The 17,238-nt window shown below is 43.3% G+C and overlaps 1 protein-coding gene across 1 annotated transcript in view; it reads right to left on the bottom strand.

Moving 5' to 3' along the window:
- Positions 1–10,491: 10,491 nt before the first annotated feature.
- The window catches only part of PPM1H (protein phosphatase, Mg2+/Mn2+ dependent 1H), a 125,525-nt gene continuing 118,778 nt past the window's right edge, over positions 10,492–17,238 (bottom strand). Inside the window, exon 10 of the mRNA XM_052668293.1 lies at positions 10,492–12,820. Coding sequence (XP_052524253.1) covers positions 12,673–12,820 — 148 coding nt within the window. The 3' untranslated portion in view covers positions 10,492–12,672. The remainder of the gene's footprint in view (positions 12,821–17,238) is intronic.

Raw genomic sequence — 17,238 nt, 5'->3', positions numbered from 1 at the left:
CTGAGGTCCGTGTAGATGGGCTTTAAAGCTGAGCGCAATCCAGCAGTGACCGAAATGCTCCGCCCTCCAAATCAGTGACATTTAACCCAACGCATGTTAGTCCAAGTGAAAATGGGTACTCAACTGCTTCCAGTCCATTTTCCTGGATGGTGCTGTAAATATCGGAAATAATTTTGCCTACGTGATTATTGTACATGTGCACATGCATGTGTGAACACACTGTATTCTGTATTCAGATTTTCTGGTGTAGGTAAACTTGCAAACAATCTGTATTTCATTTCACTCTCCTCTTCGATACGGTTGTTCTGTCTGCAGAGAGAGCACTCACCTTTCCCTTTGCCTTTCTCGTCTTATTTGTGCAACGAAATTGCATCACTCAGTTGTGACATTTCAGTAGTGGCTGCTATACGCGTTTTAACCAAAAGAATATTCTTCTGAAACAAAGCCGAGATATATGTACATGTCAACAGATACGCTCTGTAACTCCTATAAAGAGGGCTGAATGAGAAAAATAGTAAAATATGTGAAGCATTTAGGTATATCTAAAATCTACACTTAAAGAAAGCAGGAGCCAGCGATCCTCTGCGCCAACCTCTTATCTCTTCCAAAGCTATTTCTCATTTACCGTAATGCTTAACAATTCTATTCCACAGCGGGCTCTGGATTCCCAACAACAGCAAAAAGAAAATTACTTAAGAAAAAGCAACTTGCAAATCCCAGACCAGGCGTCTGTTTGTGTGCAGTTCCAAATGAAGCTTTAGCATTTCTTAACTAATGAGAATCTTTTCCACGTGGAATAAATTCTTAGTGCTTAGCAGCATTAGCAATGCTTCAAGAAAAAATAGTATTTCGAATGGTTCAGTTGCCAGTTGCCTACGACTGTCTTGGTGAGATGCTGAAACGGACCTTCTGCTCTAAATTAATAAGGCCAATCTCAAACACACAAAGCCCGGAATGACCGCTCATTCTTCTGGTCCCCTCGCTATCTTTACTGAGGTCAGATAAATCACTTTCAAGCTGTTAAATCAATGATCATAAATTAGGGCTCTGTTTTTACAGCGCCTTGTGGGAAATTCTCATGGTTAAATTAATCTAACAGCTGCAGTGAAGAGCACCTCCCACCAGATCATGTCAAAAGTTCTCCCCTCACCCCACTTTTCTCTTCTTTTCTTTTCCGAAGGGGAAAAATGACTGAATGATTTGTTTTTACCTAGCGCACAAAATGGAATCCCTCAGTCTGTCCCTGCTAATTCGTGTTTCAATTGTACCCAGCTGTTTAAATTGCGCTGCGCAGAGATTGCCTTGATCCCCAGGTGCTGGTACTCCATCTGTGCTGCTCCGAGAGACTATTTACAGCAGAGGTTAGGCCAGCGATTGCTGGGATGGAAAACTCATTTCTCAGCCTGGCTTTTATTTACACTCTTATTAAAGATCCTTTCACTCACGTTGGAATGGCAGCTCGTGGCTGCACTGAGCGCTTGGCGTGGAGCCAAGCAGCAGAAATTACCATGTCGATGAAAGATAGCCTGCTTCCATTTTAACCTTTCCCTGCTCTCCCCTTTCCATCTATATTTGCATGAGGGAGGATGATTATTGGAAGAGATAGGGGGACAAAGGGATGAGAGAATCCTTGTCAGCCGAGCTTTTCAAGGGGTAAACCAATGGTTTGTGACCAATTTGGAAGAATCTTTACTGCCTTATTAATTTCCTACTCCTTTCCCTTAATTGCTATTAGGGTTTATTTTCGCACGAAGCAACAGAGCTGCTCGTGCTCTGCTCCCTTCCTTCCCCCACTGCTTCCCTGTGCCTTAAGAGCACAGCCCTGGGATAAGTCTGCAATGCTGAGGTTTCTGCTTTATCCCAGCATAGGTCACATAAAGCCACGGCAGCACCTTCTAAATGTTTTTGCTATGCATCTGCCTCTTGGAAACGCATTGCCTTCCCGGGAGAGCAGCTCATTGCACACAGTGTGTTACTGCACTGGGGGAGAGCAGAGGGAGCATGAACAGTTGGTGGGGGAGCTGCCATGCACTCAGCTCTACAGACCTGGCAGCACTGAATAAATAATTTAAGTATCTGCTTTTCCAGATACTTTTATTCTCTGTGGGGAGTAACACAGGATTGGTGCAAAGCAGCAAAATCCACCTCAGTTGTTGTTGTTGAGACAACAACTGCTGTTCAAGACAGCACAACAAGGAGAGGAACTTCAGATCACGGAGTCACAAAACTGTAGGGGCTGCAAGGGACCTCTGGAGGTCATCTGGTCCAAACTGTTGTGAAATCAGGTCCTCTACAGTGGGTTGCACAGGAAAGCATCCAGCTGGGTTTAGAATATCTCCAGAGAAGGAGGCTCCACAACCTCTCTGAGCAACTTGTTTTAGTGCTCTGTCACCTTCAAAATATTTTTTTTCTTCATGTTTACAGAGCATTAAATACTTAAATATTTATAAGCATTGCTAAGATCCCTTCTCAGTCTTCTCCAGGCTGAACAGTCCCAGGTCTCTCTGCCTTTCTTCATAGGGGAGATGCTTCACGTCCCAGTCACCTTTGCAGCCCTCCACTGGACTTCTCCAGTAGTTCCCTGTCTTTCTTGAACTGGGTAGCCCAGAACTGAACACAGTACTCTAGATATGGCCTCACCAGGGCAGAGTAGAAGAGGAGGATCACCTCCCTTGACCTGCTGTCCATGCTCTTTTTAATGTACCACAGGATACATCAAGCACTGCTACCAAGCTCTATTTATGAGATAGCTGGACCATGAGCTTAAGTGTAGCAGTGTTGCAGATCCTAGACTGCTAGAAAAGTAGACTCTTCTTTCTCTCTGCCTTGCAGGGCAGAAGGAGTCTGTCTGTTTTCCATTTTCCTGAGTAGCAGAGAAGTGACTATATGGAGACGTGTACAGGATTTGCTCCTGATCCTAGCTTTGGATATTGTGGAAATAGTATTTTATATGCAAGAAAGAAAGGGAAGGGAAGGGAAGGGAAGGGAAGGGAAGGGAAGGGAAGGGAAGGGAAGGGAAGGGAAGGGAAGGGAAGGGAAGGGAAGGGAAGGGAAGGGAAGGGAAGGGAAGGGAAGGGAAGGGAAGGAACAAGGAATAAGTTCCTTGGAAGGAAGACCCCCAAACCCCACAGTAAATCTTAGATTCATATCATAGAATGGTTTGGGTTGGAAGGCACCTTAAAGCTCACCCATTTCCAACCCCACTACCATTCACAGAATGGTGAATCCTCCAAATAACAATAGAAAACTGAATATTTCCCAGTTCCATTTATAGAACAGTTTGATTTCCACTGAGAAATGAAGCACCAGGAGAAAGAGGTGTGTTGCTACCGCTCCATAAGCGATAAAAGGAGGATTTGTTAACAGAAGCACAAAGTTATATTTGGTTGTATTGTGGGTAACTGATGGTTAAAAGCGCTGTTCACAGACACTGTCTTCTTTCAGTGGAACAAGCACAAACAGAGCACATTTTCCAACATCTCAGTTGCTGTTCAAAGTTCCGTGCCATTTTTTTTCATACACAGAATATTGAATTTATAATTTCTGTAAGCATTCGTATGTAAGTACTTGTTTATCAGTGCTCAGACTGTGCCATTTAGCTAATGTCAGGGCTTCAGGTTGGTTGGGTTTTGTCCTTCCAGTTCCCAGCTGAGCACCCAGAGGCCCCCTCCAATGAAGCCGCCAGCAGGGAAGCTCTGCAGGAGGGGCAGCAGAGAAGCATGACTCGGAAATTTTACATAACTGTAAATCTTTTTTTTTTATTATTATTATTATTTTTTTTTAGTGAACCAGACCGTCCCTGAAAGACTGTTCTCAGAAAAATGTAACCACAGAAAGATTTACTGTCTGAACACTGCACTTAATATTTTTCCCATTCACAAAATGCTTGTATGTCTGGACACGAGACTTAGTTTGGAGGGTGTGTTTTGCTTCTTGTCTGGCTCATTTGAACTGCTTATACACAACTGCTCAGGCAGAGAGGGGGTAAGAGTGATGTTTCGTCTCTTTTGTTATGAAGTCCCGGATGCACAGTGACTGCTGGTGGGAAGCAAGTGGTAAAAGGGAGGGTGCAAAAACCATAAGGTACACTTTTTTTTTTTATTTGGGAGCAATCCAAACTCCTTCCTCAGGAAAGGCAGCACAACAAGTTTGTATGAGGAGCTTGTCATTGGAGTTCCCAGTTCTCTAGCTGAGATGCAGCTGACATTTGACTGCCAAGCTCTGGGGAAAACTGAGGGATGATAAGTAATGAGACATTTGGTGCAATTAGCTGTGGTACCAACCCAGGAGCAAAAAGTAAACAGGCACAACGTGAGGAAGAGAGCATCTTTCAGAGTCAAGGTCTAAATTGCTTGTAGATGTAGCAGCTCCTCACACTCCGTGTATCGTTTGGCAATTTCCTACTCAATCATTGTACTGCCTGCTTCCAGATCCTGGAGATCTGCAACTGGCTTTGGCTGCCTCTTGTCTCCTCCTATCCCAGCCCAGGACGTGCCGTGATCCCGTGCTGTGCTGCGGAGCAGCTGCCGCAGCCCACATCCGCTGAGGCTCTCCAGCTGCAGAGGGGCTGAGGATTAAAAATTAAACTAACACACATTTAAGAGCTGTGGATGGGCAAACTCAGCCTAAATTTTTGAAAGGAGTACAAATGACTGCAGGTGTGCCAGTTGCTTTTACTTCCGTCTGTCACTGAATATAGTACTGTGCAGGGGAACGGTGGCTGGTTAGGAACAGTTTGTGCTGCATGATGAGGCACTGTTTTGCCATTTGTCTCCAACAGTTACTTTCATGGGAAAACTGTCTTGTAATTTTACATCAACTCTTGCAGAGTTGCCTTACATTTGTTTCTCATTCCTAAGAAAAAGCAGAAATTCAGGGTTTTTTGCATAGTCCCTGAAAAGTTCTGGCAATAACTACAGAAAAAAAAAGTGACAACTGTCAAATCCAATGCTGCATCTGAGCTTGTGGGGTCATTTTTGGCTCTTCTGGCCAGCTCTGTGTTTACTGAGCATGGAGAACTGGGCCAAGAACCGGGCCAACAAGGTTCAAAAGTAGAACCCTCTAAAATCAACCTGAAGCCATAGAATTTTCCCCTTTCAAATAGGAGAATTCACATGTTACATGTAGGTATGAGTTCATTCTGAAGTAAGGAGCCACAATAGGTAAGAGCCATGAAAACATCATCTCCTTTTCTGCTGTTTCCCCCTGGCATTGCTGGCGGTGCCATGCACATTGGTGCCCACCAGAGCTGAGATGTGCAGAAGGCTGAGTACCAGCAGGCTGCATGGAACTACAGAGCAACATGAGCCCCCACAGTGTGCCTTAAACCAAAGAGGAAAAGGGCAATGAGAAAGGAGGGAAAAATGCCACCGGCAGGATGATAAATGAACTGGACAGCTGCTGTGCTGGGTGCAGCCTGTTGGGAAGGACATTGATTTGCCCCAGACAACAAAAAAGCCTCACTGACGGTAATTCCAGGGAGAACTTAGATTCAGGGGTGATACCAAATCACTGCATCTGGCTGCAGTGCTGTCTTTGCAGAAGAGCACATAAAGGATCGCCTCCTATTGCTTAAGGCAGTAAATGCTCAGGAGTAAAGGTGGGGGACATTTTGACTTTTTAGAGCCTGTGAAATTATGCACTGAAATGTCCAAGAAAAACGATGTAATTCTGATCTTATGCAGCCTAAAATTCATGAAGGTTCAGAGTTCTCATTTGTCAGTGCATCTAAACAATCTATCTCAAGTTAGCTGCATCAAAGATCTAATTATCTTTTCTATTGCAGCTTCCTCCTCTCCCTTTGTATTACATGGCAGTGCTGCAGACCATTCCTACAGCCTCAAATTTATGATTAATTGTTCGTAAATTATTAAACGGGGCTCTCTGAGTCATCTGTTCTTTATCTACCTGCAGACGCGTTTTGTCTGCCTCGATCGTACAGCTTTTATTAACCTTGTCCTCAAAGCAGAATTCCTCCTCAAATCATTCTTTGTCCCTAAAAAGTTATGGCATCCTTTGTTTTGCAAAGTGGAAAGACTTCAAAAAAGAAATCCCTCGTCTTTCCTCGTAACAAGAACAGGATGTGCAGTAACTCTGGTTTACATAAGCCTTCCTGGAAAGCAGAGCGTGACTCTGGAATCAATAAAAGCTGCAGCGCAGTACTGTGAAGAAGTGAAGTTTTTGTGAAGGTGCTGTGCAAGGTGACATTAAGAAGACAAAACATCAGGTCTCCATTTTACAGTAACTATACAAAATATAAGAAATTACTGGGATTGTTCCTTTCTATAGCTTTAGTTAACCGAGTGTGTTCAGTATAAGAGCATGAACATGCCATCACACTTATTGCAACAGGAATTATAGACTGATGTCCACATCTGAAGAGCTTTATCTATTATCTAAAGAAAAAAAAAAAAAAAAGGAAACAAGCTTTACTTGACCTATAACCTCAGATGATGTGGGGCATAAGAGAAGCAAAGCAATAGTGTGATGTGGACCGTGCTCCGTTAGGGTCACCTGACACTGCTGGCACTGTCTTGCTTAGCTTACACTGAGAAGACAAAGTCATGCTGAAGAATATTTATGCTGTAATTTTAAACTTGGTCAGTGGCCTGACTGCAGCAATAAACTGTAGGGCTTATGGGAGAGTAAAGAAAACCAGAGTGAGCGCAGCAAATTGTTCATCTGTGCATGCTGCTGTGCTCAGAGAAGGCCAGGGGCAAACACAGCATACACGAGCAGCATAGAACTGTTCTCATTGTTTTTCTACTGAATTTGAAGTAAAATAAGAATGGGGACAACTAGTTGTGCTATGACACGACATCTGAAGACAGCAGTAAGCACCTGGCTCTATTCTTGCCAGCCCCATGGCTGGTTACTGCTGGGGTGTCAGGTCCTGTATCTGCAGTACCTACACTTGCCTCTTTGGTTACTGAACCAGCCACGACAACCTCTTTCAATATAATCAATGAATTCACCCTTGGTTTTTGCTCTAATATAAACTGAAAGGGGAATTTGAGACAGGAGTTCCTAAGAAACTGAGGAGGAGGGAAAGCATATTGCAGCTACACTGTGAATGCAAAATGCGCACCCAGTTTTTCACACCACAGAGATGATGCCCAACCACTTTGCATAGCAATTTACTGAATCAGAACATAGCAGCTGGCAGCCTGAACAGTGAAGTCTTACAGAAGGACACAGCTCAGAGTTTTCCAGGACCATCCTCTAAGCTACGACACCTCATGGGGACTCACTTTGCTGAATTAAGTAAGTGTGAGACTTCTGCTCAGCATCTCACCACAGGGAAGACATCGAGGCCCTGGAGCTTGTCTAGGGAAGGGCAGTGAAGCTGTGAAGGGTCTGGAACACAAGTCTTATGGGGAGTGGCTGAGGGAACTGGGATTGTTCAGTGTGGAAAAGAGGAGGCTCAGGGGAGACCTTATCGCACTCTGTAATTGCCTGACAGAGGTGGTGATGAGGTGGGGCCAGACTTTTCCTGCGTAACGAGTGATAGGACAAAAGGGAATGACTTAAACTTGTGCCAGGGGAGCTTCAGGTTGGATATGAAGAAAAAGCTTTTCTCAGAGTAGCAATACATTGGCACAGGCTGCCCAAGGAGGTGGTGGAGTTACTGTCCAGGGAAATATCAATAAATGTGTAGGTGTGACGCTGAGGGACATGGCTGGTGGGTGTGCTGGTGGTGGGTTGGTGGTTGGCTCAATGTTCTCAGTGGTCTCTTCCAACCTTAACGATTCTATGATCCTATGATCCTTCACTGGTAAAACAGTGTTCTGCTGGTCTGCATTGCTCTATTAACACACAGAGACTCAGGTACTCTTCATGACGTAGTCAGAGTAATAATGGTTATAGATATAGATGTGTATATATATAATTTAAAATTTTATTTAAAATTTTGCGCATACACTTCTTCAGCATCCTCCTCTTTTTTTTCATTGCACTGAAAAGTTTCAAAAAACACAAAATATATCCCTTTACCAAACATTTTTTGTTCTTAGGTTACAAAAAGATTAACATTTCACAGTCACAAAACGTAAGTACATTGGTCCAAAACATCTTCCTCCAGCAGCTCCGCTGTTCTTCAAGACATACAGAACCTGGACAGTTTTACAGGTCTGCAAATAAGATGACTTGTCCAACGAGGGAAAGAAAAAAAAGTGGCAGCTATTAAAAAACAAACCAAACCAAAATAAGATACCTATGAAACAACATCATCACCAGCAACAGTCAAAAAAAAAAAAAAAAAAAAGGAAAAAAAAAGAAAAAAAGAAAAGAAAAAATAATAATGAGGGTAGAGGTGGACAAGGGCATCGTCCTTCAAGTACATCACGGGTAGAAATACAGCAGCACAGTTACAGCATTGTTTGGTCGCTCTGACTATGGCAGCCACATCACTGCATCTTCATCTCAGACACATGGAGGAAAACTATTTACACACCAAGAATGTTGGAAGGACAACAATTCCATATAGTCTGCAACTCATGTTTGATACAAGTGTTGAAATCGTTTGCACAAAATGTTTCAAAAAACAAAAGGAGGCGGAATGCTGAGGCAGGAAGGAACGCAGCGGATTTGCTTGGAGCATGTAGTGTTCTTTAAAACCCAAAAGCTCAAAGCCAAAACATCAAGTGTAGTTCTTAGCTCTTCAAAACTATCCGGGAGGCACAGCATCTACCACACCTCACAGACCTCCCTGTTGTACTTCAACACGGAAGCAACTCCGACATGGAAATTCACTGCTGATAGCAAACCAGCACTGCTTCTCCTTTAGTTGTCAGCCCTGTCGCTCTTTCAGATTCCTCGTATTAAAACCAGTTTCTCTATCCAGCATGAGGACATTGAAAATTAGCCCTCTTAAACAACAGACTTCTGTGTTCATAAAGGAAGCATTATTGCATTAATTTAGCAAGAGACAGTTGTGTGCCTCACTTTAGATGTGGCTGAAATTTCGAACTACTGTCTTCATCAAGTTAAGCAAAGATGACTTCAGGCTGTAGTGTGAGACAGAAAGCTGTGACACAGCTGTACTTCTCTCTGCAACAGCATTCACAGGAGAATGGCAGAAGCTGCTCCTTTTAATTTTCTAGAAATTGGACTGCATCAGACACCAGAAGGCAGTGTTAACAGTACTGCCCACTGATCTGAACGACAAGAGCTTCCTTTCCTTGCTCTCGTCCAAGAAATGATAACCTACCAACACACTGGCATGGTGAGCACTACCTACTAAGATAGAGGTAACCAGGACTGAGGTTCCTTGCTGCTAATGCTGAAACAACATTGGGTTCTAACAGAACTTCTTCACTGGACAAAAAGCCACACTGCTGCCAGGATCAGGCAGTGACTAAGGTGATGTGCCCGGGATCTAAACTTTGGAGTTGGTGCTGCTCCTAACTGAAGGGCTGCATGGAGCAGTGGAGGAGCTGCAAGCCTGAATGGTGACATCCATCCACGCCCAAGTGAAAGGTGTGCTGCGTACTGTGGGTCACAACTCCTCTCTGTCACCAGTGATTTCTAATGCTATGACTCCTCAAATAATGCATATCATGAAGAGAAAGGGAAATGCTTTGTTATCCTTGCTTCACACATGGTATCTCCCCAACTCATGGCTCCTGCTTCCTATTTGTATCGTGCCTTGGTGCGTCTATGTACCATGCCATGAAGCAGAGCACAGTGCAGGCATGTAAGAAGCCCCAAATGAAAGCAGACAGAAGTGAAAGCCCAGGCACCAAAGCAGTGAACCACAGATGTACCAGAGCCACTCACAGTAGGTAAGCCTGTAAATGCGTAACAGATACTTTGTAAACAAGCAAAACAAAAAACATCACTGCACGGTTTCAGTCACATACAGCTGAGTAGGAAGCTTTTTATTACTCTTGAAAATGTTCAGTTGATGCTAATTGATATTAATTGTTGATGCTGCACCTCTGCCCTTTCCAGAAGGGCTCACAGCTGACACGGAGTGACCAGGGTGGGCACAGCAGTTGCTGGGAAGCAGGCTGACTGATGGCAGTACCTCAGATGAACAACAGGCTGGAGGCTGATGCACAGAGCCGTATCACTGCTCGCCAGGTTTTGCTCTGACAACTTATCAGTGAGTTTGGTCCCCCCAAGTTGTTTCACTGCCCCATCACTCTCAGGGTGCGTTTAAAAACACCTCTGAAAGAGGGTATTTCCATTGCCTTAAAATTTCACTTTTATATTTTGGCAAACATTGCACTGGAAATTCCTTCAACCCCATTGTACTCAGTGGTTTCCTAATGACTGGAATGTTTGTTGACCCCATGACACTAAATAACAAAGACTAACAAAACATGGGCACAAAAATATTTGACTCGGGATTGAAGTTGGTCACAGCAAGCACCAGCTTCATTGCTGCTCGTGTGACTTCTGAGGAATTGCCATTAGTTTTCCCATTAAAGAAAGGACTACACAAATGCATTTGCAAAGAGACAACAGGAGTTACACAGAGCACAAAAAGCATGTTGACAAGTTTATTAGGCAAAACAATAGTAATAATTAAAAAAAAAAAAGCAAGAAAAAAAGAGCACAAAAAGATCTCTTGGTTGGACTTTGAAACATATGTAGGACCATGTGAAAAATACTCTAGACTTCAAACCTGCAAACCTCTTCACCCACATGCACAAAAAAGAAGAAGGAAAGGGGGAAAAGCAAAAAGGAGCAAACAGATAAAGCATGGCAACACCTAATCAGATATATGACTGATACTGGAGCTCTAGAACATAAAACACCAGTGTTCTGCACTGCTTTATCACACGCAGGCACTGGGGAACGCATGGAACAGTTCTCAGACTAAAATCACTCAGTTGGATGCATGTCTGAGCCATTATACACTCTGCATTGGCTCATCTCAATCTGAAACACCTACTGGGTCTAGAAATTAGAGAAAGGACATTTTAAATCCACTGAGAATGTTGCACATGTACTTTGGATGCAATCAAATAAAGCATCTGGGCTGCTATGCCAAACAGCACTGTACTTTGTTTATATAGCACGTTATAAATTACAGATCTGGCAAGCTCTAGGCCACTCTTGTTCAGGAGTGCACATCTCCAGGAACACCAAGGACACAGTATCCTGCTCTTAGAGCTGGCAGTTTCTCCTTTAGAAAGGATAAAACACCTTTGAGATGCCTAATCAGTGCTCCACAGTTAGCCCAGCTCCCTGTCTTCTGGCTATCCAAGAAGTAGCTTTTATGTATAACAAGTCAGATTAGCAGCTCCAAAAGAATGAGGTCTGGGACAACAGAGGCTGAATCCAACTTCCCGGCTGACACATCTCCTATAAATGAGAACCTTTGGATTTATTTAATTTTTAATTGCAGCCAGTAAAGTGAAGAGCTGTCTGCCCACAGAACAGGCAGCCAAGTCAAGCTGCGGATTTGCTCAGTAGTTACTCTCTTGGACTATTGCTTGTACTATGACAATGTCCTTGGATTTTCTTTATTTAAACTGACTTAGCACTGCTAAGAAAAAGCTGATGAAGCTAGCCGTAACTATCACAGTGATCATCTGATCCTCAGCCACAGTCCTCAACAACCAAGAGGATGTGAAGTTATTAACTGTCACCTTCTCGTCACCAAGTCAAGCAGGCAAAGGTATGCTGAACCCAGAAGTGAAATCATTCTTAAATAGATCACCACCTGAGTATCTTAGCCAGTAACCAGAACCATGCCATCACTTCAAGTAGAAATCCAGCTGAAAATACACTCAGGAGCCCAAATAAATGTAGAACTTTTCCTCAGTTGAGGTTCAGTGTGTTCAGGGATCCTTCCAACAGGACAAGGCAGACAGAACCATTCAAAGAATGAAAATCTCTGATCCCAAAGGAACCAGAACCTCCAGGTGAACATCACATAATGCAAGCTTCCTCGCTCTGGTACACACACAACAGGGAGTCTTGAAAATTATTCTTCATACCTGAACAGATCTCGTAATACAGGACTGTGACCTATTTCTCCTGGACAATTTTGTAGGTGGCTGTTCTAGCTGCAGTAAACAGGCATAGTCACACGAAAAACAATTTCAGTTTTCCTACTAAAATACAGGAATATAATCTACTGAAGAAGAGACCAGAGGGAAGAAATGGTGATTCAAAGGATTACATCAGTTTGCAGTTGTCCATAGGCAAGTCATGAAAGCAATTTTTTGGAAGAAGAAAACTCTTGAGTCTCATTTATATGTATAAAAGTATTTTTAAATGAGATGTGATCCAAGTCACTGCTCTGAATATTTCGGGTTAGACTTCAGGAGCCTCCTTGGCTTCTGATACTCACTTCTACTTTCACAACTGAAATGGCTCTTCCAAGCTACATGGCAAACTGAAAAAAAATAATTCTTACTTCAGGTCTTCACCTGGAGGGATGACAGAATCCACAATATGCTAGCAGCATTTTGATCTCATTCCCATTAAGCACCAAAACCTTTACTACAGGGGAGTTGTAATCTTAAGGGTTATCTGTAATCATACATAGTCTATGTGCAGAGCCCTGTCTTTCAGGCAGAAAAGTACCCCTCCAGCATTAGCTACGAACAGACTACATCAATTGGAGACGTCCTGGTCAGATCATCCAAAACACATCGTCTCTTACAGGTCCTTCCCCAAAAGATCCCCTTTCCATAACCACTCTCGAAGCTACTTTCACGACTGCTTGTTCCCATGTATTAAAGGAATGACGTAGACAGAAATGTCGTCTCCAGAGCCCAGCCTGTCGTTGGATATTCGCCAGCCCCGGTCCTTCAGCACTCCCCGGGCTCGCATCACCAGGTCCTGCGCCGCCAGCGTGTACCTGGGGGAAGGCAGAAGACAGCTGGTACCATGCGCAAGCCTTGTGAGGAAAGCCTGTGAGATGGACATTTGTGAGGTACAAGGACAAGTCACTCAGCATTTGAGAAGCACGTAAATGTTAATGATCACCTTCCCACAAAGCAATCGTCTGTCATTCCCTAACAGCTTTTATCTCAGAATCTCAAGGTATTTCATAGCAATCGAATGTCAAAGGTGACCAGTCATTTTGGGTGCTCAACTTTACCCGTTTTCAGAACATATTAAAACACTTCCTTTAGCAAATTAAGTTTCTAGTCGTGGTTTGAAGAATCAAGGACACAAAATTACAGCACTCATTTACTGAGCTCTATATGCCTGTGGGCAGGAACACCTAAGGTAAATACGGGCCTACTCACTTTGGAGGGACGCTGCAATGAAGCAAGTGATGTGAAAACAAGCAGTAAGTCCTAATTCAGCAACCCTTCCAATCCCAACGCAGCACTGATCAGATACGTTCTCCCATATCCCTCTGCCTGCTGTTACTGGATCGACACATCTGTGTGCCGATTCAGAAGTTTCTGCTCAAAGAAATCTCATTATGAACAACTATTCCAGTCAGTTCTCAGCCCAACACCTGCCTGAGATGTTTCGAATTTGGCTGGGTGGAGTGCAGCTTTTCTATCGGTTCACTAATAAAAAATGATCAAACAGTTAAGAGACTCACAAGGAAAACAAAACAACAGTTCAATATTGCGCCTGCCTGTATTTTATTTAAAGCTTAATTATCAGCCTCTAATAGGATGAGCGGCTCTCTATAAAGCCCTCTATAAAGCCCAGATAATCAGAAGAAAGGCACTTCTGCAATTCACAGAAAGCAAGAAGGACAAGAAAGGCATTTCAAGACCCCCTTTTCTAGGGAGGATCCTGGGCCAGAAGTGATCGGCCCAGATCTGCCTGAGGCACAGGACAGAACAGTATCTCCATTGATCAGAAGCAGTGGACAAAAAGAAAAAGGTGTGTATTAATTGAGTATCCAGGGATTGTTCCAATCCCAGAAAACTTCACCACAGAATGAGTTATTAAATGTATCTGCTACCCAAAAAGACTTTATTTGCTCTCCTAGGTGAAAAATACCCAGTTTATTATGTTCTATTGCTACAATTTAGGTTCCTAAGCTTAAAAGTCTCCTTTGAATCAGCAACAGAGAGATTTATTTTCTCTACTAAGAAGTTATATTCACTGTAAATAAACCAACATTTCACTGCATAGAAGGTCTGATGTTAAGTTCAAATAACATTCTACAGAGGTTATTTCTAACGCACTACCTGCTCCCAGTGGTACAGACAAGAGTGGTAAACTTCCCAGGTCCTTCTAGCTTTGACAAGAGATTTACTTTTAGTGGTTGGAGAAGGGCTTGAGGGTCATTCTGCACCACTCAGGGCGCCAACTCAAACACATACAGTTGTGCACATATGTGCATGCTCTCTGCAGGTTCCAAGATCATCCGCATCAAAGACCTTGAGATATAACAGCAGGAGGTGACAAGAACCAGTCATACTGTCCTAATAACAACAGAAAACTTTGTTTCCTAAGGGAAAAAAAACCCAAACACACTTGCATTCTTCAGTTCCCAAATCCCCAAATCAGATGCAGGGCTAAAGAATAGAAGGACTCCACATGGTAAGCGAGAAACTGAAGCATTCATTCACAGCATGAATGCTAAAAGAATTTTGGCTAAGAACATCTTTTTCAAGGGCTTCTCAGCTACTGTCAGAACTTAAGAGAAGCAAAACACCCACCATCCTGGCAGAAAACTTTACATTGCTTCTTTTCTAATTAACAAGAGCTCCCCACATCTAAAGAGTACAAATGCATTTTGCTCTTTATTGCATAATGATTTGCTGCTTAATGTTTGGATAGGGCAAGATTAAACCAGAAATCTCTCATAGGCAGACTGAAATACACAAGAAAAACAGCACACTGAAGCAGAGGAGAAGGAACAGGTGAAAGCAGCAGCGAGGTAACACATTCCTTTCCTAGCACAGAGCTGAATTGGAGCAATGCTGTGCAACTTGGCACTGAGACGGGGTGAGTTTCGTGTACCTGGAGATGAATAGCAGCAGCAGTCCATTATCGAGTGCTTTTATTCTCCAGCGCTGTGAACTTGGGATTCAGCTGTCAAGACAGCATTAGAGAACTGCTGAAGTAGTTTTAAAGTACCCACTTCCTCCTAATGAACAGCCTTGCTGGAACACAACTTCTGTGTTTTAAGAATATATATATATATATTTTCTCCTGCTCAAGCTTTCAGTATTGATCAGTGAAAGTACTGCAGGAGAAATGGTGACAGCGGGGGCAACTTGCTACAGTTTGAGCAGCTTCTTATCCCCTCACACTCAGGAGGAGCAAAGCAGCTTCCCAGCACCCTCTTAAATCTCCACAAGGGTGAAGGAGAGTGTGAGAGGGGATGAAAAAGGATGGGAGGGAGGAGGAGAAGCAGCAGATTCCCTATGTCAGTATGTAAGCAGGTGCAGCTTGAAGGAAATGGTCAACATTCACACTCTTCTTCATCTTCATACTTCTGCAGACATGTACGAAAAACACCTGTCATGTAATGCGTGTCATTACCCCTTCTCTTTGCTCAGGGTCCCCTTCATGCTCCTGTCTGAACTGAGCTAGCAAAGAAATCCAACTCAAGCTCGGCTTCTTCACTCCACCACAGAATTGCCCAGCCCTCACAGAGGAACCGCTCTCTCATCACGTCTGTTCTCATCACTCATTGCCCAGATCCCCTGGGGTTGTGTCTGCATGGCTGGCTGAAGACAGAACCAGCTTCACTCCCTCTGCACTTGGAGATGCCCAGGCACATGTTACATTTGACAGGATTCAAAGATGTTTTTCTGTGGGTAACAAACATTCATAGTTCTGACAGTAAATATCAACAGGAAAGAGTCCCAGGGGCTTTCCCAAGGGCTATGAGCTCTTATCCATCAGGCTGTAAAACGACTCTTAATTCAAATGGGAGGGATGTTGCTCCCTCAAAGAGCTGATTACATAACCGGTAAGTGCTCTGCAGCTCTAAAATCTTCCTATTTATTTTTTTTTCCCAAGTAGGCTGCTGTCAGGGAATAAGTAGGCTACTGGGTCAGATGGATGCAGGGTCCGCTCCAACAGGTAGGTTCTTCAGAACTCTGCAGAATTATGAAGCCTAGGGGGGCAACTCTCTTCCATTTTGACAAGTTTTCTACATCCCTAGGGATTGTACATTCCCAGCTGCTCACCTCATCACAGACTCCAGATGCACTCATCACAGAGCTTGACATTCTGTGGGATAACATTTCCTCTAAATGCAACACTGATAACATTGCAAACACAATTCTCCTGTCACTGACTAGTGAGAGGAATTAACACAACTCCATAGTCTGAGGTGCTATGCTATTGTAAAGTCATTAGTTATACCTTATTTGGACCACTGAAGTAATTATATAAAACCTCTCACATAGTACTTTAAACCCTTTAAATATTCTTTATAACCAAATAGCAATTCCACAAAGGTAATTTTCATAAATATCACTGTAAACTATATGAGGGACTGTTCTAATTACCTTTTGCAAGCTGGTATGAGAAATGTCTTGGTACCACTATTTGTAAGCCTCTAAATGACCTGGCACAAAGTTACTGAAAAGAACAAATAAATTTTCAACTCAGATGTCCATTCACAGATCTGTAGGTCAAACATTAACAAATGTGTTTGCTGTAACTCATAATACATCAGGCTTAATTCTAGAGTGCGTTACACTGCTACAAACAGGACTAATCTCCCACACTTACTGGGGCCAAACGAGCACAAATAAATCTACATCTAAGAAAATATTTTTCTTTTAGTCTCTGATTTCTCGATATTTTACTTATAATGGATGAGAGATCATTCACCCAGCAAGCAAAAAAGATTAAAAAAAGAATTCCTATTTCTACTGCAACAAAAGCATTGATTACCACCAGTGCTGGGAACACCAGAAGGAACAAGACCGACGCAGTGCACTCACACTGTATTCACAATGAACAGGTAGGACCAGGCCAGACGGTAGGATGAGCCAACCTTTCCCAATTACTCGATGAAAATGGAGGCAGAGGCTTTACACTGTACCAGCTGTCTTTGCAGGAGGACAGCCAGGGTGCAGAACTCAAAGAAAAATCTCCCTACCACCCAGTTGATTGGGTGGGTCCCCTCCTACTGAAAAGCTTATCTGCAGAGCACAGTGCCAGGTGGAAGTGCCCCTCGCTAGCCGTGCCTGATCTCTCTCAGATGGAGGGCAGAAGAACTTTCATGCCTTGCTGAATTAGAGAAGCCCTTGGTTGTCGTTAGTGCCCCACCTCCTCTTCAGGGCAAGGAGGAAGGAAGGTCAAAGTACTGCAGTTGCAGCTTCACGCTCGTCACCC

This window comes from Tympanuchus pallidicinctus, unplaced genomic scaffold (assembly GCF_026119805.1).
Source record: "Tympanuchus pallidicinctus isolate F22 unplaced genomic scaffold, pur_lepc_1.0 scaffold8, whole genome shotgun sequence".
Classification (NCBI taxonomy): domain Eukaryota; kingdom Metazoa; phylum Chordata; class Aves; order Galliformes; family Phasianidae; genus Tympanuchus; species Tympanuchus pallidicinctus.
This window is presented reverse-complemented; position numbering and strand designations above follow the sequence as displayed.